The 27735-nt window shown below is 36.7% G+C and overlaps 1 protein-coding gene across 3 annotated transcripts in view; it reads left to right on the top strand.

The window, feature by feature from the left end:
* RELN (reelin) overlaps positions 1–27735 on the top strand; it is a 529785-nt gene that overhangs the window by 315949 nt on the left and 186101 nt on the right. For all 3 annotated transcript variants that reach the window (XM_007177312.2, XM_057550217.1, XM_057550216.1), the window contains exon 11: positions 9677–9822. In XM_007177312.2, coding sequence (XP_007177374.2) covers positions 9677–9822 — 146 coding nt within the window. The remainder of the gene's footprint in view (positions 1–9676; positions 9823–27735) is intronic.

Below are 27735 nucleotides of genomic sequence, written 5' to 3'. Positions count from 1 at the left end.
CCTAGTTGAACAAACACCGAAAGGCCCTAATGAAGACAACAGCCATCAGGTGAATGAACAACCCATTAAGGAGAAGAATTAAGTCAGAGCAAGAGAGTCTATTAATTTTCTTATAGCTCTTGTACATTATGCATTTGCCAAATTCCTTGTCCCAGTGGACACTAGGCAGATCTCCAGTCCTGAATAAAAATTGGAGCTTTCATTCTGGAATTCTGCTGTCACCTGTCTAATACTATTGTCACAAATTGTTGAGTCATTAATGGAGAATAAAGGTTATAATATCCAAATTATGAAAAAAATGTAAATTTATTTGTCTGAAAATGTAGTCTTAACACAAGTCGAGGCTAGTGAAAAAAGTCAGAGACAAATGGTGAAAGGGATGATCACATTCAAAGCAGAATTTATTTTTAAATGTGCTTTTTGGGAATATAATCCCCTGGCAGAGCAGTATCTGCCTACTATAATGCCTAACTTGTCTTCCATGAATTGGGCACCCCAGAAAACGGTTTCAAAAATCCATTCAGTGATTTTCTTTTTTTAGAATGTAAGGACAAACAGGAGGAAATCAGATGTGCTTTCCAGAAATGTGCTTTGCAAATCGCTGTACTGGAAACTATCTGGTCTGTAACTTGAGGGATTTGAGTACCGGCTTTCTAATGAGGATAAACCTGAACTCAGTAAGACTTGTGGCGAGACCATGTTCCCACGTCTTTTTCCATTAAGAATCAGAATGTTACCTATGATTTTCTGGCCGGATTCCAGCTTGGTTAATTGCATGCTGTCTCTGTAAATTCCCTTTGCTTGGGATGTTTTTCACTTTGGATTGCATTGCTCTTATTGTCATGTTTCCCCCAAGAGGTGGGTACATGATATTGTAGAATGAGCCAGAATATATTTTAAGCTAATAAGAGTACTTTGGGGATGAAGGGTTAAACGTAAGTAGTGTGCTTTTCACAGTTTCCCCCCAATAAGGCCTATTTGTACAGTAATTAATGTGGAATAGCATTAGTGAAACATGGAATTGAGCCAAATCACCATGACAAGAGTGGCAGTAACACAGAAACAAATAATTTCGATAAATTCTACTAAAAATAACCATTCAAACAAATCCCCAGAGCGTCTTTGACTATGCACCCTTTTCTTGTTTGTTTATGGTCTGAAGCTGACACATTTAATCACTAATTAAGTTAATATGTTATTCAATGTGAAATTTATTTTATTCTGTCTGAACATCCAAAACATAGTAACATTACCCATCATCTTTGTACTTAGCACAGCACATAGCCCAATTATTTGCATAGTGGCACTCATTAAGGTAAGGGTTTTTAAATAAATGAATGAAGATAGGGGACGAAAGAAGGAAGGGAATTTACTGATTTCCTAAGATTCATCAGTCTTTAGAATAAGCATGTTACTTACACTATCTCATCTAATCCTCACAATTGCCCCTTTTCACAGATGAAAATATAGAGGCTCAGAGAGGTTAAGTGGCTTCTCCAAGATCAAACAGCTTTGATTTTCAAAGCCAACTATGTTGTATTTTAAAGCCCCAGCCCTTTTGTTTCTCACTATCTTGCAGCCTCCCACATTGCGCCTGGCATTCTTGGCCTTAATTTGAGGAGGCCAGTCTGAAAACTTCAGACTCTGTGAAAGTTAAGTTGATCTCTACAGACAAGGTTAACAACTGCCCTATGGAATTTTACATTGTTATTCTTTCTCTTATTACTCCAATTCAAATCTGTCACTATTGCCATTTTAGAGTTGTCATAACTATTGCCAAATAATTACACACTTGTTACAAAATATACCATGAATTGAATCTTTATGAATCGTAGTACAAAGTGGTTCAAATGCTTAATGAATCCATAAAATAATGAGAAAGAAACACTCTTTAAGCTCCCTAAAATTCGCTCACTGTGGTTGAATCTATTGTGTTGACTAGAGAAAATGCACTTCAGCCCTCCTGCACCTGGACTGTGTTCATAGCCAAGTTTTCAGTTTTTTAACTGGCATTAAATTACCTAGAAATTGAATGTGTGGAAAATGACAGAAATTCATTTTGCCTCATGAGAGAAATCATTCTCTTCCTATTTTTTTTTATAAGCATGAAAGTCTGTACCATTAAAGACCATTGAACCAGGATGTAGGAAATATATATATTTCTATATGATAATAGCTATAGCATGGTGAAAGGCTTAGGAAACACAATGATTTGTAGGCTGTAGGTCAGTCCATTTCTAGTCACTCAGTCATACATCCCAGTTTAATCCAGAAACTCCTATACCCATATATTTTATTTCCAGCCAGACAGTGGCTAATTTATGGCTCTGCCAACAATGCCATTTTAATTAATTTTATTCATCTTATTTCTCTTTCCTCTGCTCCTCATATCTCAACTGTTATGCATTGCCTAGATTTTAATTTAAAAACCTCTCCTCTCTAAGGAGCAATCTGAAGTGGCAAAAATAATCACTTAAAATATTACAGTCATTAAAAAATTGGCTGTGGTGGAAGCTGTGCATTTTCAATTTTCCTACAAATGATGTTTTAGCTCCTTTTAAAGTGCGCTTTGTATCTGAATTGTCTGCCACCAGCCAGCTTGGCTATCAAAAATGGTCTTCCAGCTGGGTGGGCTGAGTGACAACTCCTTAATGGAGGAAATGGATGGCTCTCTGCTCATGTGGAGGGGAAGGCATACCAGGCAGATTTCATTCCATCTGCCACCAGCTCTCTGCAAGCTGGCATTGCCCAAATGCCCAATATACTCATTCCAACTAAAAGGATATCGTCAAAAATAAATTGTAAGGCTACAGATGTCTGAAAGAATCATCAGGGCCATTAGACTCCAGGGAGATAACATTAAGAGGTACCTCAGTGTTCATCTTTGATGAAAACCTAATTAAACTATGGTGAAGGCAATTGTAAGTACTTTTACAAGAACAGAGGTGAAGTCATTAACATTTTCAACAGAGTATAGGGAGCAGCCTTAGACAAATGCTATCCTGAATTGTGGCCAAAGACTTGTTATATTGAGGAATTTTCACTGATGTTTCCTGTTGATGCTTTTCTGAATGGCAAATTCTTGTCAGTTACAGTGTGTTCTGCTTTTCAAGTAAAGGAAACCCATTTAACAGCAAAGTAGAAAAATATGTTTGACTGACAAATGGAAACAAATAAGGATGATATTTAAGTGATTTTAAAAACTGTCATTGGTCAGTGCTAAAATAATGAAGTAAAAATAATGATAATTAACATCACCATTAATGTAATTAGGAAGGCTAGGGATAGAAAGAAATATATAGAGCCATCTGCAGAATTTATACCTTTATTTTACCAAAAATAAATTCTTAATTACCTGATATATACTCACCATAACTCAGTCAAAAGCGAAGACTCAAATAAAACTGTACTTGATTTCACTATGAAAAAAAAAAAACAGCTAAGACTCACATGATAATATGTTCTGTTAATTGTATTTTCCACTTAAGATAGCAGCTCATCCACCTTCCAGATCAATTTTGTTCTTTTTCATTGCTGTGTAGTATTTCATCATGTGGCTCTACTATAATCCATTTAAGTATTCCTTATTTATGGAAATTTGTCCTCTTCTTTTTCTATAACAAGAAATGCTGTGGTAAACAGCCTAGTACATATATTTTCAAGCACTCATGCTATTTTTGTCTATAGCATAGATACCTAGAAGTGGAATTTCTGGGTAAGGTTGCATTAAACACTAAAATTTTAAAATAGTTACTGCCAAATTATTCAACCAAAATAATCCTGTCAATTTATATCCTAACCAGTAGAGTCTTGTTTTCTTGTACCCTCATTTATGCTGGACGTTTCAGTTATTAAAACTGTCTCCAATACAACAGTAAATAAAATAAAAAGCTAAGACTCAGGAAGTCACATGTTATTTGTAATCATTTACTCAAGAAAACCTGCTATATTTTTACCATACTCAAAATAAAGTAGCCCTGAATTCCAAAGTATTCTTCTTATCATCTTAAAGCTCATATATCTCACAGAGTTAGACATTTAACTGTCTTATGAAGTTGTTTAGATTTTAATTGTCTCACAAATGACATGAGTTTGAATAGATGCTGAACAAAAACAACTGGGTATTAAAATCACTGAGAGCAATTTTCTGAAATTCTTTTCATACTTTCAGTTCACTTTTTGTTTGGATCTTTAACATAAATACATAAATGTTATACATTTCATCTGTAAGAAAAGTGGCAGCAGACTTCTTGCATTATTAAGTTTTCCTAAGGAAAATGTTTGGTAATCTGCCAAAATTTGGAGAACTTTTGAAGTTCTAATTGATGGCTCAATATGCCCTGAAAATGAATGAATGTTTGCAATATTTTACCATATTGTATTGTGCAACATATTCTTTTACATTTTACTAAAGGTTTTAAGTTGATCTGAAGAATTTTAGTGACTAGTCTAATGAGAAACAATTTAAAATAGATTTAAATATTCTACTTCTCTATAACCTACTGCCAAGGGTATATACTGCAAAGGGAATATAATACTGCATATTTAGAAATTTTTGGAAAAGTGCATATTTAGAAATAAAATAACAATTATTTTATACCACTTAGAGATTTCAAAAAAACACTTCCACATATAATATAATTTGTGCTTCTAACAGCGTCTCTAGGAAATAGATATTATTGGCCCCATTCCACAGCCTAAGAAACTGAGGCCTAGATGGGTTAAATGAGTTGTGCAAAACCATGTAGCCATTCAGTAGAGAAAATGCATCGGAACATGCCTTCTGATTCCAATCCCTAAACTCCTTGAGGATGAAAAGTAACTGAGTTTTCATTCCTTGTCAAGAATGTTTTTGGTTTCCAGTATTTTGGGTTTTTTTCTAACCTTAATCACCTCAGCACATGTAAGTGCTGAATTAATTGAATTGGGTTCTAGGGGAAAGTTCAAGCACCCCTACCCACACAGGTGGTGGATTTCCATTCAGAGGCAGAGATGCAATCTCAAACAAGCAGAGGCACAGGGGCTCTATCTCAATCTGAATGTAGTCAGGCATAAATTCTCAGTTTGGAGAGCATCTGGGAAACCAGTCCAATACTAAGACACTGAGCCCCCTGTGACCAATTCTAAAGTAGAATTAATGTAAGACTTTAACTAGCCTTGTAATTGATGTAGGAATCCTAAGAATGAGAACCCTGAACTGGCCCCCTATCTTTCCCAGGATTCCTAAATACAAGGATTATACATAATCAACTTATCGGTAGGCCCATTCCTGCCCATTCCTGCTCAAATGGCTCAGTAATTCACCAGTTTTGCACAGACTATCCCCTATTTTATAGTCCCAATAGTACCCAGCTGGCTTATATTACCCTTACTCCAAACCTTGAAAACATGTGTTCTACTCATAATGGCTGAGGCAGAAATTATGTCCTGATCTCCTTAGCATGGTGGGGAGCAGAGCAAGCCATCCATTGTAGTGTGTGCATTCAGTGCGTCTCCAGGCCCTGCTGCCCAGATATTGGCAGCCCCATCCTGCTAAGAGACAGGGGGATTTGATTCACTTCACGCTGAGCTGTGGCTCTTCACTTTGGATGTGTCACAAACTTTCTTTAGCAATGTGTTGATGTACTAAGACTATGACGAAGAAAACATTCACAGAGCAATACTTTTCCCCCTCCACACCCAAAAGGGCATTGGGCCCATTTGGGAAGAGAGAATAGAGTGGACTCTGAATCTTCCCCTAAACTCGACAGACAGGGTTAAGATGTTTCAGTGCAAGTCTAGCACTGACTGTTATAAACCACTGCCCTGTTTGTTTGAATTTAGACTTCGAGTATTATCCTTTTACTGCCAACTGGTGAAGAACAGCTCCTTCCCTATAAAAATAAACTATGTAAAAAACTACACCATGCTGTCCTTCATGGAAACTTGGCAAAGACAGATCCTACTAGTTTTTAGATTCTGCAATTATGAAAATTGGTTAACACTCAAAGTGAGTGTTCATTTTTTTCAGGTTGCTTTCTTCATACTTGTTACGGTAAATATTACTTGTATTTCATATGCTGGCGCTAGCAGTTATAATGACAGAAAGATATTGATAGCTAATTTTTTTCTTCCAGTTTTATTGAGATATAATTGATATACAACACCGTAGAAGTTTAAGGTGTACAGCATAATGATTTGACTAACATCCATGAAATGATTAACACAGTGTTTAGTGAACATCCATCATTTCATATAGATACAATATTAAATATAAAAATATTTTTGATAGCCAGTTTTTAATAGTTGTGTAATTATAAATGATCTACTAAACTACCAAATGTATTTGGTAACAGCCAAATAACTTAACAAAAAGATCCTTTAAAATATACTTCAGGGACTTCCCTGGTGGTCCAGTGGTAAAGAATCTGCCTTCCAATGCAGGGGACGCGGGGTTCGATCCCTGGTTGGGGAACTAAGATCCCCCATGCCGCAGGGCAACTAAGCCCATGAACCACACTACTGAGCCCGTGTGCCTCAACTAGAGAGCCCGAGTGCCACAAACTACAGAGCCCACGTGCTCTGGAGCCCGGGCACCACAACTACAGAGCCCACGCGCCCTGGAGCCTGTGCACCACAACTGGAGAAGGGAAAAACTGCTATGCCACAACTAGAGAGAAGCCCACGCACCGCAATGACGATCCTGTGTGCCGCAACGAAGACCCAACGCAGCCAAAAATAAATAAATAAATCTTAAAAAAAAAAACTTCGATTTTTCTAAAACACCAACTCATTTTAATTTTGTGAAGTGAGTTTAACAGTATGGTATTCAGTTTCATAATGATGTGTTTCTTTACATAAATTTTCTATCTCAACTAAATTAAAATATGCATCAAATATGTTAATAATATAAATCTTGGAAGAGTAGCAAAGCATAGTTATGTATAACACAGAGTCTTAAAATATTAACAAACAATTCTGAGGTAAACGGAATCAAAATGGAAATAATTAAATTGATGTTTAGCCAGATATGACCAAGATTTTATGTTAAGCAAGTCACTCTTTTCATTACACAAATATATCCTTTTAAATTGTAATATAGATTATTCTGTTTTCACATGTATAGATATTTCATATATGCCTTTTCCTTGGACAGTGACCTAATGTCATTTGTATCAGTGTCAGAGTCCTTATATTAATTCTAAATAAACATAAGCCATAGTTGTTCAGGATTCCAGAATGGGAAGATAACTGTGAAAACCACTATTTAGAGCTCGGTGGATTTATTATTAGGAAAGTAATCTTTGTTATTCTAGTTAGCATTCATTATCTTCACAGAGTGCATAGTAGTGGAGGATCCTTGGGTTTTTTTTTTTTTTTGAAATTCACGGTCTTTTATTTATTTATTTATTTATTTATTTATGACTGTGTTGAGTCTTCGTTTCTGTGCGAGGGCTTTCTCTAGTTGCGGCAAGTGGGGACTACTCTTCATCGCGGTGCGCGGGCCTCTCACCATCGCGGCCTCTCTTGTTGCGGAGCACAGGCTCCAGACGCGCAGGCTCAGTAATTGTGGCTCACGGGCCCAGTTGCTCCGTGGCATGTGGGATCTTCCCAGACCAGGGCTCGAACCCGTGTCCCCTGCATTCGCAGGCAGATTCTCAACCACTGCGCCACCAGGGAAGCCCGATCCTTGGGTTTGTCATTGCTTGACAGTTTCTATTTACTGTTTTGCTTTTTGGGTTTTTTTGATAGATGTATTTAATGCAGAATAATTACCACAATAATGTTAGTTAACATATCCATCACTTCACGTAGTTACAACTTTTCTTTTTGTAGTGAAACTTCTAAAATCTATTGTCTAAATAAACTGAATCCTAGTTTTGATCAATGTATGTGGGTTAAGGATCATATATAATGAGCTCAATATAACATCCGTGAATAATCTGTACTCATTGTGGTGTGAAGAAGAGCCTCAGGCAGGTGAAGCCTGCCACACACTACAGTATTATCTAAGCTGATGGCAGGCCCAGTGGGTATGCCTTACATCTTAGTGCTGTGAAATGACTCCCCCAAGATCATATGCTCCAATTCTCTTGAACTTCTGGAAGCTTCTGGAAGCTTTTTTACTCTTTCAGTATAGAAGTCTGATTTCCCTCCCCACTGATTTTACCTGCCATAATTAGTTTAATAGTCATAAAACATTTCTTTGCACACATCACTGCTCTGTTTTAGAACATCACTGCTAATGGCATATTGCAGAGATCTCTTAGACTACCATTTAAGATCCTTTACAGTCAGGCTCCAGTCTAATTCTCAAAATTATGCCTACTTATCAGCTATGTAATTTATTCAAATTTGTCACCCAACTTGGATTTTTCTCAGTCCTTTAAAGCCAAATTGAAGACCTGCTCTTCAATACATGAAGCCTGCTCATCTAGACCAGCCCTGGACACAGTGATTCCTACCTTCCTTCACTCATTAGCACTTTCCATATGCTGCCTTTGATAAATATCAACTAGACTGTAATTTTTTAGAGCAAAGATTAGATATTATTATACTCTTATAAACCCCTTCCCTCCAGGACCTTCCTTAATGCTTACTGCATCATGAGTTCTCCATAACAGATTAGTTAATTACCTGAAAGGCATAACCATATCATTCATGTATTCATTTATTGAATTATTCAACAAATATTTTTGAATTCCTACCATATGCCAAGCACTGTGCTGAAACCTGGAATACAGGGATGTGATCCCTGTCCTGCAGAACCTACAGAGACTGGGCCCAACTGATACTCTCTGTCCAGTTATTTTTCTTCATTCCTACTTTAAGAGTATATAAAACTTAAAAGAATGTTTGGTCTTTCATTTATTAGCATTTCTCTATGTGTGACATTACCAAAAAATGATTAATGCAAAAACTTATCATATTTTTAAAAACTAAATACTCAGTTTACTCAGCTCCAGAGTTGTATCTTGCCTTCGACTATTCATTTTAAGCTGAAAAAATGTAGGTTAAAAAAAAAGCATCACAAAAAATTATTTTTCTTTATTCTTTGTAAGCCTGGTGTTCTTTTGGAGAATAACAAAGTTTGTTGTTTACGAGCTCCTCGTTGGGGACATCATGCACTTCCTAGGTCTGGTCAGACACTTTTACTCAAAAGCTGGCTGAGAATATACGATCATATCAGGGATTACTTTGACCTTTTCTGTATTCCATGTTTTGATTAGCAAGCTATTCGGCTCATATCCCATTTATAGACAAATTGTGAAAGGCTTGAATGGCAAGCCAGAAATATATAGAATATTGAAAAGGTCAGTGTGATTTAGCCTGTAACCACAGTATTGAAAATATATGACAAGTCATTATCACACTTAATTCCCACAACAAGGACTGTGGTAAAGACGGGAAATTATTCCAATTAAAATATTCTTGTTTCATACTGAAGGCTGAGGTGGCAAAGCTCAAATGGCCTCTTGACTCCTTTTTTGTGATAACTTAATAAGCTAGAGAGAAACTGTAATTGAATTAAACAAGACCAAAAAAAAAAAGAGGTAACAATTTCTTTTGATTTCGGAGTCTACCATAGAGGGAATAACATAATGACTTTCCTAAAAACTCTAATTATACATGAGTAAGACAGATATAGCTACAAAACCAATTCAACAGACACCCCATGCTCTCTTTTTATCTACAGCATAGCTGTCAGTCTGATGGGAACTCCATTTATTTCCATGGAAATGAAGGCAGTGAGTTCAATTTTGCCACCACCCGGGATGTAGATCTTTCTACAGAGGATATTCAAGCGCAGTGGTCAGAAGAATTTGAGAGCCAGCCTACAGGGTAAGTAATTGTTATCTCCCATGCTGTGTATAGCACTTACATTTATTCCACTGGAAATATTTTAAATGCATATTGTTAAATAGCAAAAGCATACTTAATCCTGGTGATCCTTATCATAGACAAGCCAAAAGGGGTACACTTATCTTCAACATTCTTTATTAGGTAATCAACTATTTCTATGCATACTAATTTTTGTGATTGCAAATACCTTTTAACTTCAGTTGAATCACTTATATCTCGTCTTTGTTTATTCAGCTTTTACTGGGAAAAGGTGTTTTATTTTTCAATGCGTATAGAATATAAAATCTTTCCACTACTTTTATATTGAGACTTTCAGTTGTCTTCCTGGGGTCTGAGATTTATAGATGCTGTTACCTGATTTTCAGTGGAGTGTGGCTGTGATCTGTAAAAATTGTTTTAGGGGGTAAAATTTAATCTTTGAGAGATTTTTTTTTTAATATTTTAAAATTTTTTTAATTTTGGCTGTGTCGGGTCTTAGTAGAGGTGTGTGGGCTTCTCTTAGTTGTGGCGTGCGGGCTCCAGAGTGCGTGGACTCTGTAGTTGTGGCACACGGGCTCTCTAGTTGTAGTGTGCAGGCTCTCTAGTTGTGGCGTGTGGGCTTAGTTGCCCTAGCAGCATGTGGGATCTTAGTTCCCTGACCAGGGATCAAACCTGCGTCCCCTGCATTGGAAGGGGGATTCTTAACCACTGGACCACAAGGGAAGTCCCTGAGAGATTTTTAAAGAAAGAATATGGGGTTGAGGTTGAAACAATGAGGATGGTTTGGTGGTAGTATTTTCTCGCCATTCTGAGCTGTGTGCCTTCTTCTGGGTCCAGTGGCCCTAAGATATTTCCTATTAATTGAGTAGCACTTTCAGAAATTCAAGTTGAAAAAAATTAATAGGTTCAGAGAAACAATATTCATAAGGTAGTATGAATTGGAAGGAAATTCTAGAAATTCTCTGGTTTGCACCTGGCTTTTTTTTTTTTTTTTTTTTGCAGTATACAATTGTAATCATAACACCAGGCCCTCACTGCTGTTTAGTGTATGTTTTCTAAGACTATGATGAAGATGAATGAAATTAACATAAAGTGTAATTTCATGATGGATATGAGATAGCAATAATTTAATGCTTAACTACGAGGAACTTTTCCAGAACACAACATTTGAGGTAGTCACGTCCCTCTGATCTCAACAAATTCAATCAAAATTGGATGGGATTCTAAGTGTCTGAGGGGCGAGAAGGCCACTATTGACCTCTTGGGTTCCCCACTTCCTATGCATTGCCCAGAAACTGCATTGGGACCCAATAAGAGGGAAATCTGACCAGCAGCCTAAGCCACTGCTACTGCTGCTTGACATTCTGCTGCCACGTCAGGGTCTCTCACTGTTGAAAGCTAGATTTCTACAGCAGCTGACCCAGCCCTGCTCTTCCCCGCCTCAGGGAAGTCCAGCTGTGGGAAGCCTCTGAAGGAGATTGACGCTTTGAGGGACTCCCCCCCCACTCCAGGGTGCACTACTGACCTTTCCAAGCCTAGCAGTAATGTTCAAGCTCTTCAGTCCACAGAGCCCTTCTTTTTCAAGGTTCCTGTCACCCTTGAAGTCCCATGTCCAGTGTGGCTGTGGTGTCTCCTTGAGGCATCAGCAACCATTGTTCCTCTTTTTCATGTCCAGGATCTCCCCAGGAATCTGGCTGCTTTCCTTTGTAATCCTTATACTACATAAGGCTCATTCCACTCCCCTCACAGACCCATGGGCTTTGATGGGGTCTAGAACTTTGACAATGCATGCCAAGTCTTCTTTACCGACCTTCTAGAGGTAAAAGATCCATCACCAGCTTTACATCACCATATCAGTTCTTTCCTTCTGACTCCTGATATAAAAGACCAATTCAAATCCCCTTCCTGATGATGGAGCTTAACTGCCTATGAGAGGGTCCCAAATTTTGAAGCACCAGAGACTCGTGACCTCCACTCCTTCACCTCTCCAAGCTAATACCACCTATGCAGCAGTTGTAGGTCATTTTCTTCAGTGAGACCTACATCCTCTAGGAACACAAATGATGCCACAGTGTTGTCCAGATACCCAGTCTCCATCCCACTAAAGCAGAGAAAGAAACACAAGTCTCCAGTGGTACCATTCTGATAACATGCGTAAACCTTTTCCTGTTATTTATGTAGCTAGCTGGCTAGCTAGTTACCAAGCTATCTCTTTCCTCGAAGTCCTAATGTCCTCTTTTTCTTTTGGGAAGAGATACAATTTATTTTTACCTATGCCCTTCATATCCACATATTCCCTCTCCTAGAATGCCCTCTTCTTTGTTTTAGCTTGTTGTAGTATCAAAAAGCATCTATAAAAGAACAAAAGAATGCTTACTGGATGGATTAATGGTCCATACAGCTCTCTGCTACTTACATTAGTGGAGACTTAGTACAAACACACAAAAAAACCCTTTATGAATTAAGCTTAGAAAGGAATAGTTTTGATATTAGAAGAAACCAAGCATATTTTAGAAAATTAATGTACTAGTCCAGAAAAATAGCTGGCAAAAAATATATTCCAATTAACAGATCAGACATTCTGCTATCTCAGAGTACTACTGATGTGAGAATTTGTGGCTAAACCAAAATACTCATCTCCCAAAACAAACAAAATGAACTAAAAGTATTTATGCTTAAAAAAAGAGCTAAATTCAGCACAGATACAGAGGAACATCAGAGCAAATTCCATTCGCTCAGTGACTCAGGTGGTTTCTTTGTCCACTTCTCAGTACTGAGATATATCAGGTTTTGGTCACAGATAAGAGGCCGATACTTTCAGGCTGCGACATTGTCACCAGATTTCTGTTCCAATAATGTAGAATAATGTGCTTGACAAAAGCACCTGTGCCACTCTAATTAGAACACAATTAATTCACCTAAATTCTAAAAGCAGCTTAATTATTCTAGCAACCACACCTTAGGTTTATTTGTAGCTTTTCCCCTTAGGTTTATTTGTAGCTTTTCCCCTAGGATATCAGACCACACCGCCCCCCTCAGAACTACCTCATTTATGCTCTCATCTGGTGAACCATTTATCCACATTGGCATTATATTATTAAAAAAGGTATAAAAGGATAATGAGACTATTTAGTATTTTCTCTGTTTTGGGATGATGGTAAAATGCCGCTTTAATCCATAGCATTGTATGTGAATGTGTGTGTGTGTGCCCCCTCTCCACATCCACCCACTCCCAAAAGATGCTTTATTGATCTGAGAAAGAAAGCTGTTATAATAATTTACAATCAAAGCTCCAGGGAAAAAATCCTGTGACAATCAAATAAACGTGAAACATTTTTACCTAGGATACGAGCTGACAAAGAAACACAGATTAGGAACTTGGTAGTGAAATTCTTGGTACAAGCTGACAAAGAAACACAGATTAGGAACTTGGTAGTGAAATTCTTGCTGTGTTTTATCAGGCAGATTTACTGAATATTTGTCTCATTCCTCCCCTCAACCATCACCACCCACAGAATTTATCATCAGAAGCTCACCTGCTAAAATAGACATAAAACGTAGGTGGTAAATCCCCACTCTATTCAAGAGTGACCAATTAAATTGATTGGATTGTAGCTTTGAGGTCACTTTCTTTTAAGAGAGAAAAATTAAATTATTAATATGGATATAATATTTTCATCTCGTTTAACTATATTTTTCTCCCATAAGAATTATGAGAGAGAAAAAAGAGTATGCAGTCCTCTCTAATAATAGCTTCAAAACATTTCATATGAATGGCAAGAAAAAAAAAGCCAGTGTCATTATGACTTTTTTGGAACCCACTTTCCAAATATTCCTGTTTTCTTTCCATTTGAGTCAAATTATTTGATCTCAGATCACAAGGATGCAAAAGCTGTTTGCCTTTTACATCATAAAGCTGTATGTTGATAGGTTTATTTTAAGTAGGATTTTAAAGTTTCTTTTCTTTTTCCTAAAGAAGACACATCTGTTACTTCAGCAAGAGAGAAACTTAAATAGATACATTGTTAATTTATGTGAGCCTTTCTGAACTTTGGCTTAACCTCACAAACGCATCATTTAGTTAGCAACTACCATATCTCACCCACCTGAGGCTGTCTTTGGGTGGGAGCGGGCTTTGTAGAAAAACACATTACTAGAATATGGAATTTGTATACTTGTCTTTCATCCCAAATGAAAACATTGTATGTTTTTAACTATTAAGATAACTTTAAAAAATATCTGTTTTTTTGCTGTCACCAAAGTATTCATGTTAGAGAAGCTCCACACATGTAATGAATATTAAACTATTTTTTTGAAGTGTAGTTGATTTACAATGTTGTATTAGGTTCAGGTGTACAGCAAAGTGATTCATTTATACATATATATATATATATGTATATATATATTCTTTTTTCAGATCCTTTTTTTTTCTTTTTCTTTTTCCAGATTCTTTTCCATTATAGGTTATTACAAGATATTGAATATAGTTCCCTCTGCTATACAGTAGGACCTTATTGTTTATCTATTCTATATATAGTATTTTTTTAAAGATTTTTTTGATGTGGACCATTTTTAAAGTCTTTATTGAATTTGTTACAATATTGTTTCTGTTTTATGGTTTGGTTTTTTGGCCACAAGGCATGTGGGATCTTAGCTCCCCAACTAGGGATTGAACCCACACTCCCTGCAGTGGCGGGCAAAGTCTCAACCACTGGACCGCCAGAGAAGTCTCTATATATAGTATTTTGTACCTGCTAATCCCAAACACCTAATTTATCCCTCCCCACCTTTCCCCTTTGGTAACCATAAGTTTGTTTTCTATGTCTGTGAGTCTATTTCTGTTTTGTAAATAAGTTCATTTGTATCATTTTTTTAGCTTCCACATATAGGTTATATCATATGACATTTGTCTTTGACTTACTTCACTTAGTGTAATAATCTCTAGGTCCATCCATGTTGCTGCAAATGGCATTATCTCATTATTTTTTATGGCTGTATAATTGAATATTAGACTATTGAATCAACACAGCATGCTCTAGTCTTCCCCACCTGCCCCAAATCCTTGAAAACTACAGAAAACAAGCAAATGAATCTATAATGACAGAAAGTGTGCCCTAATTGAGTCAGGAATTATGAAGTGTTGCACAAAAGAAAAAGAAAGGAGAGAGAGAGAGAAAGAGAGAGAAGAAAAGGATCTGTTGGAAGGAGGAAACTATAACCCAAAACATATATTGAATGAGACACTACAAAAGGGTCCTAGGTACTGGACACAGGAATCAGATGGGTCTCTGGGGTCCTGCTGTCGGGATTGCTAAGTAGGTGAGTCTTTGACTACACACACTTCTGTGCAGGCATGTCTGCCCCTAGGAACAAGCAGTGAATGTGGACACTTGGAATGGAGAAGCAGGGCAATGCCAGGTAACTGGAAACCTCAAGGACCCCTATGGTACCCCCCACCCAAGGACACATCTGCTCCCATTGGTGGGCATTTTTACACCAAAACTAAGGAAGAATAGCAGATACAAATCTAAGCAAATGATCTAGAATCATCAAATCTGAGGAAAATCCACTCCATTAAAAAAAATTCATCAAACTAGAGAACTAAGAGCTGAGAAAATAGAAGTAGCAGAATAAACAAATGGAGATTTTATAAGAAGTATAATTGATACCCTCAGAGAGATAAGAGAGCATACTGCATTTGTGAAATTAAAACAGATTTTGTGAGGAAAAAATAGAGATGTGAGAAATGAAAATATATGATTGTTGAAACAAACTTAATGGATTTTTTCCCTCTGAATATGAGCATAAGCATAGCTGAAGAACAAATTAATGAGCTGGAAATTTGAGTCTTGAAATCTTTCCAAAACTTAGGGTTATTGGATGTAAGAAAAAGAAATTTAAAGTGTAGGGGGGGAGATTGGCACCTCTAACATTAGAAATAATAGGAATTCCAAAAGGAGGAAGGGTCAGAGGGAATATGTGGAATGAAATATTCAAAAATATAATTGAAGACAAGTTCACAAGACTTAAAAAAGAAGAAGAAAGAAAAAGACATAGTTCCTATGAATGAAAATGTTTAGCAAGGTGGATGGAAAAATATCCAGTCCTAGACCATCAGGGAGAAACTTCAGAATGCAGATAAAAGAGGAAATGCTAAAAGCTTCTAGATGAGATTCACTGTATAATACTTTCCTTAGTAACACTAAGCATAATTTTATAAAATGAGGCAGTTATCTTAATGTTCTGAGAGAAAATTATTTGGAACATAACATTCTCTTCCAGTCAAATATCATTCAAGTATTGGGGAAAAATAAAAATTTTCAGACACACAGGGTTCAGAAAGTTTACTACCCCTGAATGCTCTCTGAAAGAATTACTAGAAGATGTATACCTGGAAATTAATCCAAGAGGAGTATGATAGATTCAAGAAAGAGGAGTGAGCAAGGAAAAAAGTAAAGCTTGTAGTTCAGACTGAAAAAAGTATTGATTATTGAAAATTTTTAATAAAAAATTGGAATTAAAGCCCAGATGACCTCAATTTTTTTTTTTTTTTTTTTTTAAATTTTATAGCTACTTTATTTATTTATTTATTTATTTTTGGCTGTGTTGGGTCTTCGGTTCGTGCGAGGGCTTTCTCTAGTTGCGGCAAGTGGGGGCCACTCTTCATCGCGGTGTGGGGACCGCTCTTCATCGCGGTGCGCGGGCCTTTCACTATTGCGGCCCCTCCCGTTGCGGGGCACAGGCTCCAGACGCGCAGGCTCAGTAGTTGTGGCTCACGGGCCCAGCTGCTCCGTGGCATGTGGGATCCTCCCAGACCAGGGCTCGAACCCGTGTCCCCTGCATTAGCAGGCAGATTCTCAACCACTGCGCCACCAGGGAAGCCCCCGATGACCTCAATTTGAGAGGTACAGAGGGAGACTGACAAGAAGAGAAGAAGAAGGAATTAAAATACTGCCAAAGTTCTTAACTTGCTTGGAGTGAGGATATAGATCTTGGGTAACTCTTAATGTTAATAGAAAACTTTAAGGGTAAATATGTGTGTTAAAGAAATTAGATTAGACCAGAAGGCAGACAGCAGAAGCAAGAAGAACTACATTCCTGCAGCCTGTGGAACAAAAACCACATGCACAGAAAGATAGACAAGATGAAAAGGCAGAGGGCTATGTACCAGATGAAGGAACAAGATAAAACCCCAGAAAAACAACTAAATGAAGTGGAGATAGGAAACCTTCCAGAAAAAGAATTCAGAGTAATGATAGTGAAGATGATCCAGGACCTTGGAAAAAGAATGAAGGCAAAGATTGAGAAGATGCAAGAAATGTTTAACAAAGACCTAGAGGAATTAAAGAACAAACACCTAGAAGAATTAAAGAAGAAACAAACACAGATGAACAATACAATAACTGAAATGAAAAATACACTAGAAGGAATCAATAGCAGAATAACTGAGGCAGAAGACCGGATAACTGACCTGGAAAACAGAATGGTGGAATTCACTGCTGTGGAACAGAATAAAGAAAAAGAATGAAACGAAATGAAGACAGCCAAAGAGACCTCAGGGACAAAATTAAATGCAACAACATTTCCATTATAGGGGTCCCAGAAGGAGAATAGAGAGAGAAAGGACCTGAGAAAATATTTGAAGAGATTATAGACGAAAAGTTCCCTAACATGGGAAAGGAAATAGCCACCCAAGTCCAGGAAGCACAGAGAGTCCCAAGCAGGATAAACCCAAGGAGAAACACACCGAGACACATATTAATCAAATTGTAAAAATTAAAGACAAAGAAAAATTATTGAAAGCAGCAAGGGAAAAACGACAAATAACATACACGTGAACTCTCATAAGGTTAACAGCTGATTTCTCAGCAGAGACTCTACAAGCTAGAAGGGAGTGGCATGACATATTTAAAGTGATGAAAGGGAAGAACCTAAAATCAAGATTACTCTAGCCAGCCAGGATCTCATTCAGATTCAACGGAGAAATCAAAAGCTTTGCAGACAAGCAACAGCTAAGAGAATTCAGCACCACCAAACCAGCTCTACAACAAATGCTAAAGGAACTTTTCTAAGTGGGAAACACAGAGAAGAAAAGGACCTACAAAAACAAACCCAAAACATTTAAGAAAATGGTCATAGGAACATACATATCAATAATTACCTTAAACGTGAATGGATTAAATGCTACAACAAAAAGACACAGGCTTGCCGAATGGATACAAAAACAAGACCCATATATATGCTGTCTACAAGAGACCCACTTCAGACCTAGGGACACATACAGACTGAAAGTGAGGGGATGGAAAAAGATATTCCATGCAAATGGAAATCAAAAGAAAGCTGGAGTAGCAATACTCATATCAGATAAAATAGACTTTAAAATAAAGAATGTTACAAGAGACAAGGAAGGACACTACATAATGATCAAGGGATCAATCTAAGAAGAAGATATAACAATTATAAATATATATGCACCCAACATAGGAGCACCTCAATACATAAGGCAACTGCTAACAGCTATAAAAGAGGAAATCAACAATAACACAATAATAGTGGGGGACTTTAACACCTTACTTACACCAATGGACAGATAATCCAAAATGAAAATAAATAAGGAAACACAAGCTTTAAATGACACAATAGATCAGATAGATTTAATTGATATTTATAGGACATTCCATTCAAAAACAGCAGATTACACTTTCTTCTCAAGTGCTCACGGAACATTCTCCAGGATAGATCACACCTTGGGTCACAAATCAAGCCTCAGTAAACTTAAGAAAATTGAAATCATATCAAGCATCTTTTCTGACCACAACACTATGAGATTAGAAATGAATTACAGGGGAAAAACATAAAAAACACGAACACATGGAGGCTAAACAATACATTACTAAATAACCAAGAGATCACTGAAGAAATCAGAGAGGAAATCAAAAAATACGTAGAGACAAATGACAATGAAAACACGACAATCCAGAACCTATGCGATGCAGCAAAAGCAGTTCTAAGAGGGAAGTTTATAGCAATACAAGCCTACCTCAAGAAACAAGAAAAATCTCAAATAAACAATCTAACCTTACACCTAAAGGAACTAGAGAAAGAACAAACAAAACCCAAAGTTAGCAGAAGGAAAGAAATTATAAAGATCAGAGCAGAAATAAATGAAATAGAAACAAAGAAAACAATAGCAAAGATCAATAAAACTAAAAGCTGGTTCTTTGAGAAGATAAACAAAATTGATAAACCATTAGCCAGACTCATCAAGAAAAAGAGGGAGAGGACTCAACTCAATAAAATTAGAAATGAAAAAGGAGAAGTTACAACAGACACTGCAGAAATACAAAGCATCCTAAGAGACTACTACAAGCAACTCTATGCCAATAAAATGGACAACCTGGAAGAAATGGACAAATTCTTACTAAGGTATAACCTTCCAAGACTGAACCAGGAAGAAACAGAAAATATGAACAGACCAATCACAAGTAATGAAATTGAAACTGTCATTAAAAATCTTCCAACAAACTAAAGTCCAGGACCAGACAGCTTCACAGGTGAATTCTATCAAACATTTAGAGAAGAGCTAACACCCATCCTTCTCAAACTCTTCCAAAAAATTGCAGAGGAAGGAACACTCCCAAACTCATTTTGTGAGGCCACCATCACCCTGATACCAAAACCACACAAAGATACTACAAAAAAAAGAAAATTACAGACCACTATCACTGGTGAATATAGGTGCAGAAATCCTCAACAAAATACTAGCAAACAGAATCCAACAACACATTAAAAGGATCATACACCATGATCAAGTGGGATTTATCCCAGGGATGCAAGGATTCTTCAATATACTTAAATCAGTCAATGTGATATACCATACTAATAAACTGAAGAATAAAAACCATATGATCACCTCAACAGATGCAGAAAAAGCTTTTGACAAAATTCAGCACCCATTTATGATAAAAACTCTCCAGAAAGTGGGCATAGAGGGAATCTACTTCAACATAATAAAGGCCATATACGACAAACCCACAGCAAACATCATTCTCAATGGTGAAAAACTGAAAGCATTTCCTCTAAGATCAGGAACAAGAGATGGATGTCCACTCGTACCACTTTTATTCAACATAGTCTTGGAAATCCTAGCCACGGCAATCAGAGAAGAAAAAGAAATAAAAGGAATACAAATTGGAAAAGAAGAAGTAAAATTGTCACTGTTTGCAGATGATATGATACTATACATAGAGAATCCTGATGATGCCACCAGAAAACTACTAGAGCTAATCAATGAGTTTGGTAAAGTTGCAGGATACAAAATTAATGCGCAGACATCTCTTGCATTCCTATACACTAATGATGAAATATCTGAAATAGAAATTAAGGAAACACTCTCATTTACCTTTGCAACAAAAAGAATAAAATACCTAGGAATAAACCTACCTAAGGATACAAAAGACCTGTATGCAGAAAACTATAAGACACTGATGAAAGAAATTAAAGATGATACCAACAGATGGAGAGATATACCATGTTCTTGGATTGGAAGAATCAATATTGTGGAAATGACTATACTACCCAAAGCAATCTACAGATTCAGTGCAATCCCTATCAAATTACCAATGGCATTTGTCACAGAAGTAGAACAAAGTATCTTAAAATTTGTATGGAGACACAAAAGACCCCGAATAGCCAAAGCAGTCTTGAGGGAAAAAAACGGAGCTGGAGGAATCAGACTCCCTGACTTCAGACTATACTACAAAGCTACAGTAATCAAAACAATATGGTCCTGGCACAAAAACAGAAATATAGATCAAGGGAACTGGATAGAAAGCCCAGAGATAAACCCACGCACCTATGGTCAACTAATCTATGACAAAGGAGGCAAGGATATACAATGGGGAAAAGCCAGTCTCTTCAATAATTGGTGCTGGGAAAACTGGACAGCTACTTGTAAAAGAATGAAATTAGAACACTCCCTAACACCATACACAAAAATAAACTGAAAATGGATTAGAGACCTAAATGTAAGACCGGGCAGTGTAAAACTCTTAGAGGAAAACATAGGAAGAACACTCTTTGACATAAATCACAGCAAGATCTTTTTTGATCCACCTCCTAGAGTAATGTAAATAAAACCAAAAATAAACAAATGGAACCTAATGAAACTTAAAAGCTTTTGCACAGCAAAGGAAACCATAAACAAGACGAAAAGACAACCCACTGAATGGGAGAAAATATTTGCAAATGAATCATCGGACAATGGGTTAACCTCCAAAATATATTAACAGCTCATGCAGCTCAATATTAAAAAAACAAACAACCCAATCCAAAAATGGCCAGAAGACCTAAATAGACATCTCTCCAAAGAAGACATACAGATGACCAAGAAGCACATGAAAAGCTGCTCAACATCACTAATTATTAGAGAAATGCAAATCAAAACTACAATGAGGTATCACCTCACACCGGTTAGAATGGGCATCATCAGAAAATCTACAAAGAACAAATGCTGGAGAGGGTGTGGAGGAAAGGGAACCCTCTTACACTGTTGGTAGGAATGTAAATTGGTACAGCTGCTATGGAGAACTGTATGGAGGTTCCTTAAAAAACTAAAAATAGAATTACCATATGACCCAGCAATCCCACTACTGGGCATATACCCAGAGAAAACCATAATTCAAAAAGACACATGCACCCCAATGTTCATTGCAGCACTATTTACAATAGCCAGGTCATGGAAGCAACCTAAATGCCCATCGACAGATGAATGGATAAAGAAGATTTGGTACATATATACAGTGGAATATTACTCAGCCATAAAAAGGAATGAAATTGGGTCATTTGTAGAGACGTGGATGTATCTAGAGACTGTCATACAGGGTGAAATAAGTCAGAAAGAGAAAAACAAATATCGTATATTAACGCATATATGTGGAACCTAGAAAAATGGTACAGATGAACTGGTTTGCAGGGCAGAAATAGAGACACAGATGTAGAGAACAAATGTATGGACCCCAAGGGGGGAAAGTGTTGGTGTCATGAATTGGGAGATTGGGATTAACATATATACACTAACGTGTATAAAATGGATAACTAATAAGAACCTGCTGTATAAAAAAATAAGTTAAATAAAATACAAAAATTCAAAAAAAAATTATATTAGCCATTTATAGGCTACATAACGTCTAAAGCATTAGGTTAACATAAAACAAAGAGGACTTAGTCCAACAAATGCCAGGAAAGTGACAAAAAGTAAACAATAAAAAACAGGGTAAATAGAAAACAGAAAACAATTTGACAGGAACATATCAGTACAATCTGAACATATCAGTACACAATAAATTTGAGTGAGATATATTCATTTATTAAGTGAGATTTTCACAGTAGGTTTTTAAAAAATCAGCTATATGTTTACTATTTATGAGAGACTCAAACTAGAACAACACAAGAAGTTGAAAGTCAAAGAAGAGAAACTAATATACCAGATAAATGCAGCAAAAGAAGCAAGGAGGCATATTAATATCAGATATTCAAATCAGATAAAATAGAATTCAGATTTAAGCATTAGAAGGGCTAAAAAGGAGTATTTTTGTGTGTGTGACTTTTTTTTTACATCTTTATTAGATTATAATTGCTTTACAATGTTGTGTTAGTTTCTGCTGTACAACACAGTGAATCAGCTATATGTATACCTATATCCCCTCCCTCCTGGGCCTCCCTTCCACCCTCCCCATCTCACCCCTCTAGGTCGTCACAAAGCACCGAGCTGATCTCGCTGTGCTATACAGCAGCTTCCCACTAGCTATCTATTTTACACATAGTAGTGTATATATGTCAGTGCTACTCTCTCAATTCGTCCCACCCTCCCCTTACCCCACTGTGTCCACAAGTCTGTTCTCTAAATCTGTGTCACTATTCCTGCCCTGCCACTAGGTTCATCAGTACCATTTTTCTAGATTCCATATACATGCATTAATATATGGTGTTTGTTTTTTTCTTTCTGACTTACTTCACTCTGTATGGCAGACTCTAGATCCATCCACGTCACCACAGATGACTCAATTTCCTATGCAACAGTATATGAAGAGCACTTTGCACAATGCATGACATATAATAAGCAATCAAAAGACATAAAAATTGGTTGTTATTCCAACTATGCTTACTATCGGTAATGGGATATGACCAAAGTGGTACTCAAAGAAAAATTATATTCATAGTAACTAATAAGATATGAAAGAAACACAAAGTTGAATCGTCCAAGGAAACCTACATTAGATTCTCTAAATACACCAATGAAATGTCATTTTAAAAAAGACAGTATTAGTTAAAATGATAATTGGATATATTTTAAAACCATGGAAGTACTAAAGTGGATCAGAGTAAACTTGTTGCAGCTGTTAAAAGACTTCTTGTTCTGGTTTGCTTTTGATGTGGGTTCTAAAATTGCTTTCTATTTACACAGATTGTTTTTCTGTTTTGAAACATAGACAGTAAATTTTCAAATAATAAAAAAGTAAGTTCATATGATTAGGTATGCTAAAATTGTTCTGGAATTCCTTCATAGAAATTTGAAACCCTTCTTTAATTTGCAGCACATGTACATCTTTGCTTTTGGCACTGTCATTCTTGAGTTGGTTAATAACCCCTTCCCCTCTCCAAACCAGCTGTCCATGTGAGCATCCAGAATACAGCAGCTCACTCCCTCTTCAAGAGAGGACGCTCTTTACTGAAGTCACAGAAAGAAGAGAATGAGATCTGAATCCTCCCAAAGTGATTTAATTCCTCACAGCTTGGCATAACACTAGCCCGTGATAGGGTTTTTCTGTAGAAGGCTTTAGAGGAGGCTGCTGGCACTGAAATGTTCAGATGCCCACTTCTTCAGCATGTTTCATTTTCTATAGTCTTTCCTCAGTAGTCCACCTGCTCCACACTCACCACGAGGCAGTCCTGAATATGTAGGAGTTTATACGAAGGAAAAGCAGAACTCTGACACCTCATGAAACATAGCTCAGGGTTATCTAGAACATATTCAGGAGCATTAGGAAACTGAGAATTTAATTCCTCAGCCCCATAAAGTATGCTAAGTAGTATAATTATTTAGATTTGTATTTTGAAACATGACAATGAAATAATGACTAGTTTGGCATATATGTAGTAAAATATTATGTGACCCATATATAAAGAGTTAATAGTAACCTGGAAAATGTGTATATTACTAATGTAAATGGAAAAGGGCAAAATACAAAACCATCTGTGTTAATATTATCATGACCGTTTGGAAATATACATATAAAATATTAGAAATAAATATAGTAAAATATAAATTGTTCTTGTCTCTGGGGTAGTATGGTTACGGGTGATTTTTTTCTTCTACTCTTTCTGTTTTCCAATTTTCCAATAATGAGAATATTGCTATCATACTACAAAACAAATAGATGGAATACCCAGAATTCTCCCACATACCAGCAAGACATAGAAAAGATGCCAGAGGGCAAACAGGACTTATCAAATGGTCAGAGAGATTAGTCTCTAGACTGCTGACCTGACTATTTCCAGTTCTTTCCAACCTCCAGCCCTAACAATCCTGCTCTGCTACCATCACACCCTATTAAGATAACTGCTTTATAAATTTGTTCTGAAGAAGCTCTTTCAAGAAATATATTTTAGGGGGCTTCCCTGGTGGCGCAGTGGTTGAGAATCTGCCTGCTAATGCAGGGGACACGGGTTCGAGCCCTGGTCTGGGAAGATCCCACATGCCACGGAGCGGCTGGGCCCGTGAGCCACAATTGCTGAGCCAGCGCGTCTGGAGCCTGTGCCCCGCGACGGGAGGGGCCGCGATAGAGAAAGGCCCGCGCACCGCGATGAAGAGCGGTCCCCGCACCGCGATGAAGAGTGGCCCCCGCTTGCCGCAACTGGAGAAAGCCCTCGCACGAACCGAAGACCCAACACAGTCAAAAATAAATAAATAAATTAAAAAAAAAAAAAGAAAAGAAATATATTTTAAAACAGCTCATCTAAGATTATAGAAAAAAATTTGAGCACAGATAACGTTTTCCTCAGGTCAGCCATGACTTAGTCTCTGATAGGTGATTTACTATCAAGAGACCAAAATACAAGTATTAGTTCTGTTTTTTAATGGCATTGCTTAGAAAAGAGGGTCAGTCCTGAAACTGACTCAAAATGTCTTTCTTAAATTTCAATGCTATCCACTGGAATAAAACCAAGAAAAAAGCAATATAAACTCAATAAAACAAATTTATATTGGCTTCCTTGTTCTGGGGAGATAGTTCCAAAGAATGTTACATATACCTTGAAAACCAAAACTGCATATAGACCAACAAGAACAATCTCCATTATAGCCCCTTCAATGTCAGTTGATGCTTTTATTAAAAATTGGCTTTAAAATTACATAGAACTCTTCAGAACAGTTTGAGCATCTTCTTGCTATTTTCTACAGATTCTCCCCTCTATCCTACCCAGAAGAATTATGTTACCTCTGGCATTTTATTTAAGCTTATAATTCAGGGTAAGTGAATTTAAGATAGACTGACAGACTGAGTTAACACTGTATTAAGTGGGTCTTTTTTTTTTTACAGGCATGTTCATTATTATTAAAGTAAAACCCACTTGGCCATTTAGATCACATAAGTAATAAATTTAAGCACCCTGATAGATTTGTAGCCAAAATCTTAAACAGTACAAAAAACCCATGGATAGAAAGTACAGTTTTTCTTTCAGCTAAGTATCCCCTTGCTTAAATTGTTTAAGCAGTTACCCTTTGCATATTGTACTACAACTTTGTCTAAGATTGCTGCTCTGCCAATTCTAGTGTGAAAAAAATAAAAATACTCATTATAATTTAGAAGTTCATTTGAATTGCCACTTTCACTTATTTTAAAACAAAAATAGTACTACATTTTACAGGGGGAGAAAAGGAAACTAACATTTATTGAAACTGTAATATGCCAGGCAATACATCATTTTCTCTAAACTTCCTCAGTCTAGGTCATATTTCTGTCTTATTGGTGAGAAAGCTGAGTGCTTTCTACCATTCTGAAGCCAATATTCTTTATTAATGCTATTCCAACAAGAGTGTAAATAAATACAATGCATGTAATAAAAACCTAAAACAAAATTGCATTTGAGTGAAATATAGGGGAACTGATTGAAGAAAAGAATTTTTGAAATGCAGTGCATGCAGGAAAGCCTTCACATAGAGCTTATCCTTTACCTTCACCTAAGCTGTCATGCTGGAGGAAAAACCTATCAATGCAATGAAGGTGGAGAAGCCTTTAGTCAAAATATACACATTGCTAGACCTCACGGGACTCACGCCAGAGATAAACCTCATGAATATAAATGAAGGTGGAGGGTCTTTTCCTATGACACATCCCGTATTAAATATCAGAGAATTCATCCCAAATAGAGACCTTATGGATGTGATGAACTTATTCAACCTCAGAGGATATCTAGTAGATAAAAAACCTTATGAATTTGGTACATGTAGGATCTTATAGCCAGGCTCTATTCTATATCTTAGTTCAAACCTAAAGTCACCAACTTGAGGTGGTTTAATATATTCTGGGAAATATAATCAAAAAAATTTTCATAGATAATGTGAAATGTTCCACTAGCCTTTAGAGCCTTTTATGCCAATATTTGTAGGAAACAAAGTGATTAAAATGTAAGACCTCTATTGCCTATGTTCATATTCTTAGTAGTTTCCTCAACCTGTGATGAGATAATTTAAGTTTTCATTCTGAATTATAAATTGAATACCTTTCTTTTTTCTGAAAATGATTTTCGTTTTGCAAAAAAAAAAAAAAAAAAAAAATGTGCAAAGTAAAAATTAAAAGTCCTCCAGTGCTAATCCCACTCCACACTGTTGAAATGTAGGCATATATTCTGGCATATATCATTCAGAAATTTTGCTGACTATACAAAAAAAACCACTGGAGTCACATTTTCCTTACTATACTCAACTTGATTTTTTATTTTATTTTTTTATAAATTTATTTATTTTTGACTGCATTGTATCTTCGTTGCTGCACGCGGGCTTTCTCTAGTTGTGCCGAGCGGGGGCTACTCTTCGTTGCAGTGCATGGGCTTCTCATTGTGGTGGCTTCTCTTGTTGTGGATCACGGGCTCTAGGTGCGCGGGCTTCAGTAGTTGTGGTTTGCGGGCTCTATAGAGCGCAGGCTCAGTAGTTGTGGCGCATGGGCTTAGTTGCTCTGCGGCATGTGGGATCTTCGCGGACCAGGGCTCGAACCTGTGTCCCCTGCATTGGCAGGCGGATTCTTAACCACTGCGCCACCAGGGAAGTCCCACAACTTGTTTTTTTTAAAACTTAACAATATATTATGAATGTCTATTCTAGTCAGTAAATATATATCATTATTTCAGAAAGGCACTATACCAGTTTATCTAACTAAACCTCTATTGATAGACGAAGAATACTGTAATAAAATTTTTGTATACTTGTTAAAGTATTTCTGAAAGAGAAATTCCTAAAAGAAAATTAGAGAATCAGACATGTACATGTACATATACATATATATGTATGTATGTAATTTCATTTTGATAGTTACTGCCAGATTGCCCTTCAAAGAATATGTATCATTCTCTTTTTAAGCTTGTGAAGAAAATATTCTTAATTTCAGCTTTATTGAGATACAGTTGACATATAAAGTTGTAAGATATTTAAAGTGTACATTGTGGTGATTTGATATACATACACATTGTAAAAGGAGTCCCTTCATCTAGTTAACTAACATATCCATCAACTCACATATTTTTCTGTTTTTGTTTGTTTGTTTGTTTTGGGGTTTTTTTGGTGAGAGCATTTAAGTTTTACTCTCTCATATCATTCTTCTTTAAAAATTCTTATTGGAGTATAGTTGATTTACAATG

Source organism: Balaenoptera acutorostrata, chromosome 7, assembly GCF_949987535.1.
Source record: "Balaenoptera acutorostrata chromosome 7, mBalAcu1.1, whole genome shotgun sequence".
NCBI lineage: Eukaryota > Metazoa > Chordata > Mammalia > Artiodactyla > Balaenopteridae > Balaenoptera > Balaenoptera acutorostrata.
The sequence above is the reverse complement of the archived record's forward strand: the minus strand, read 5'-3'. Positions and strand labels throughout refer to the sequence as shown.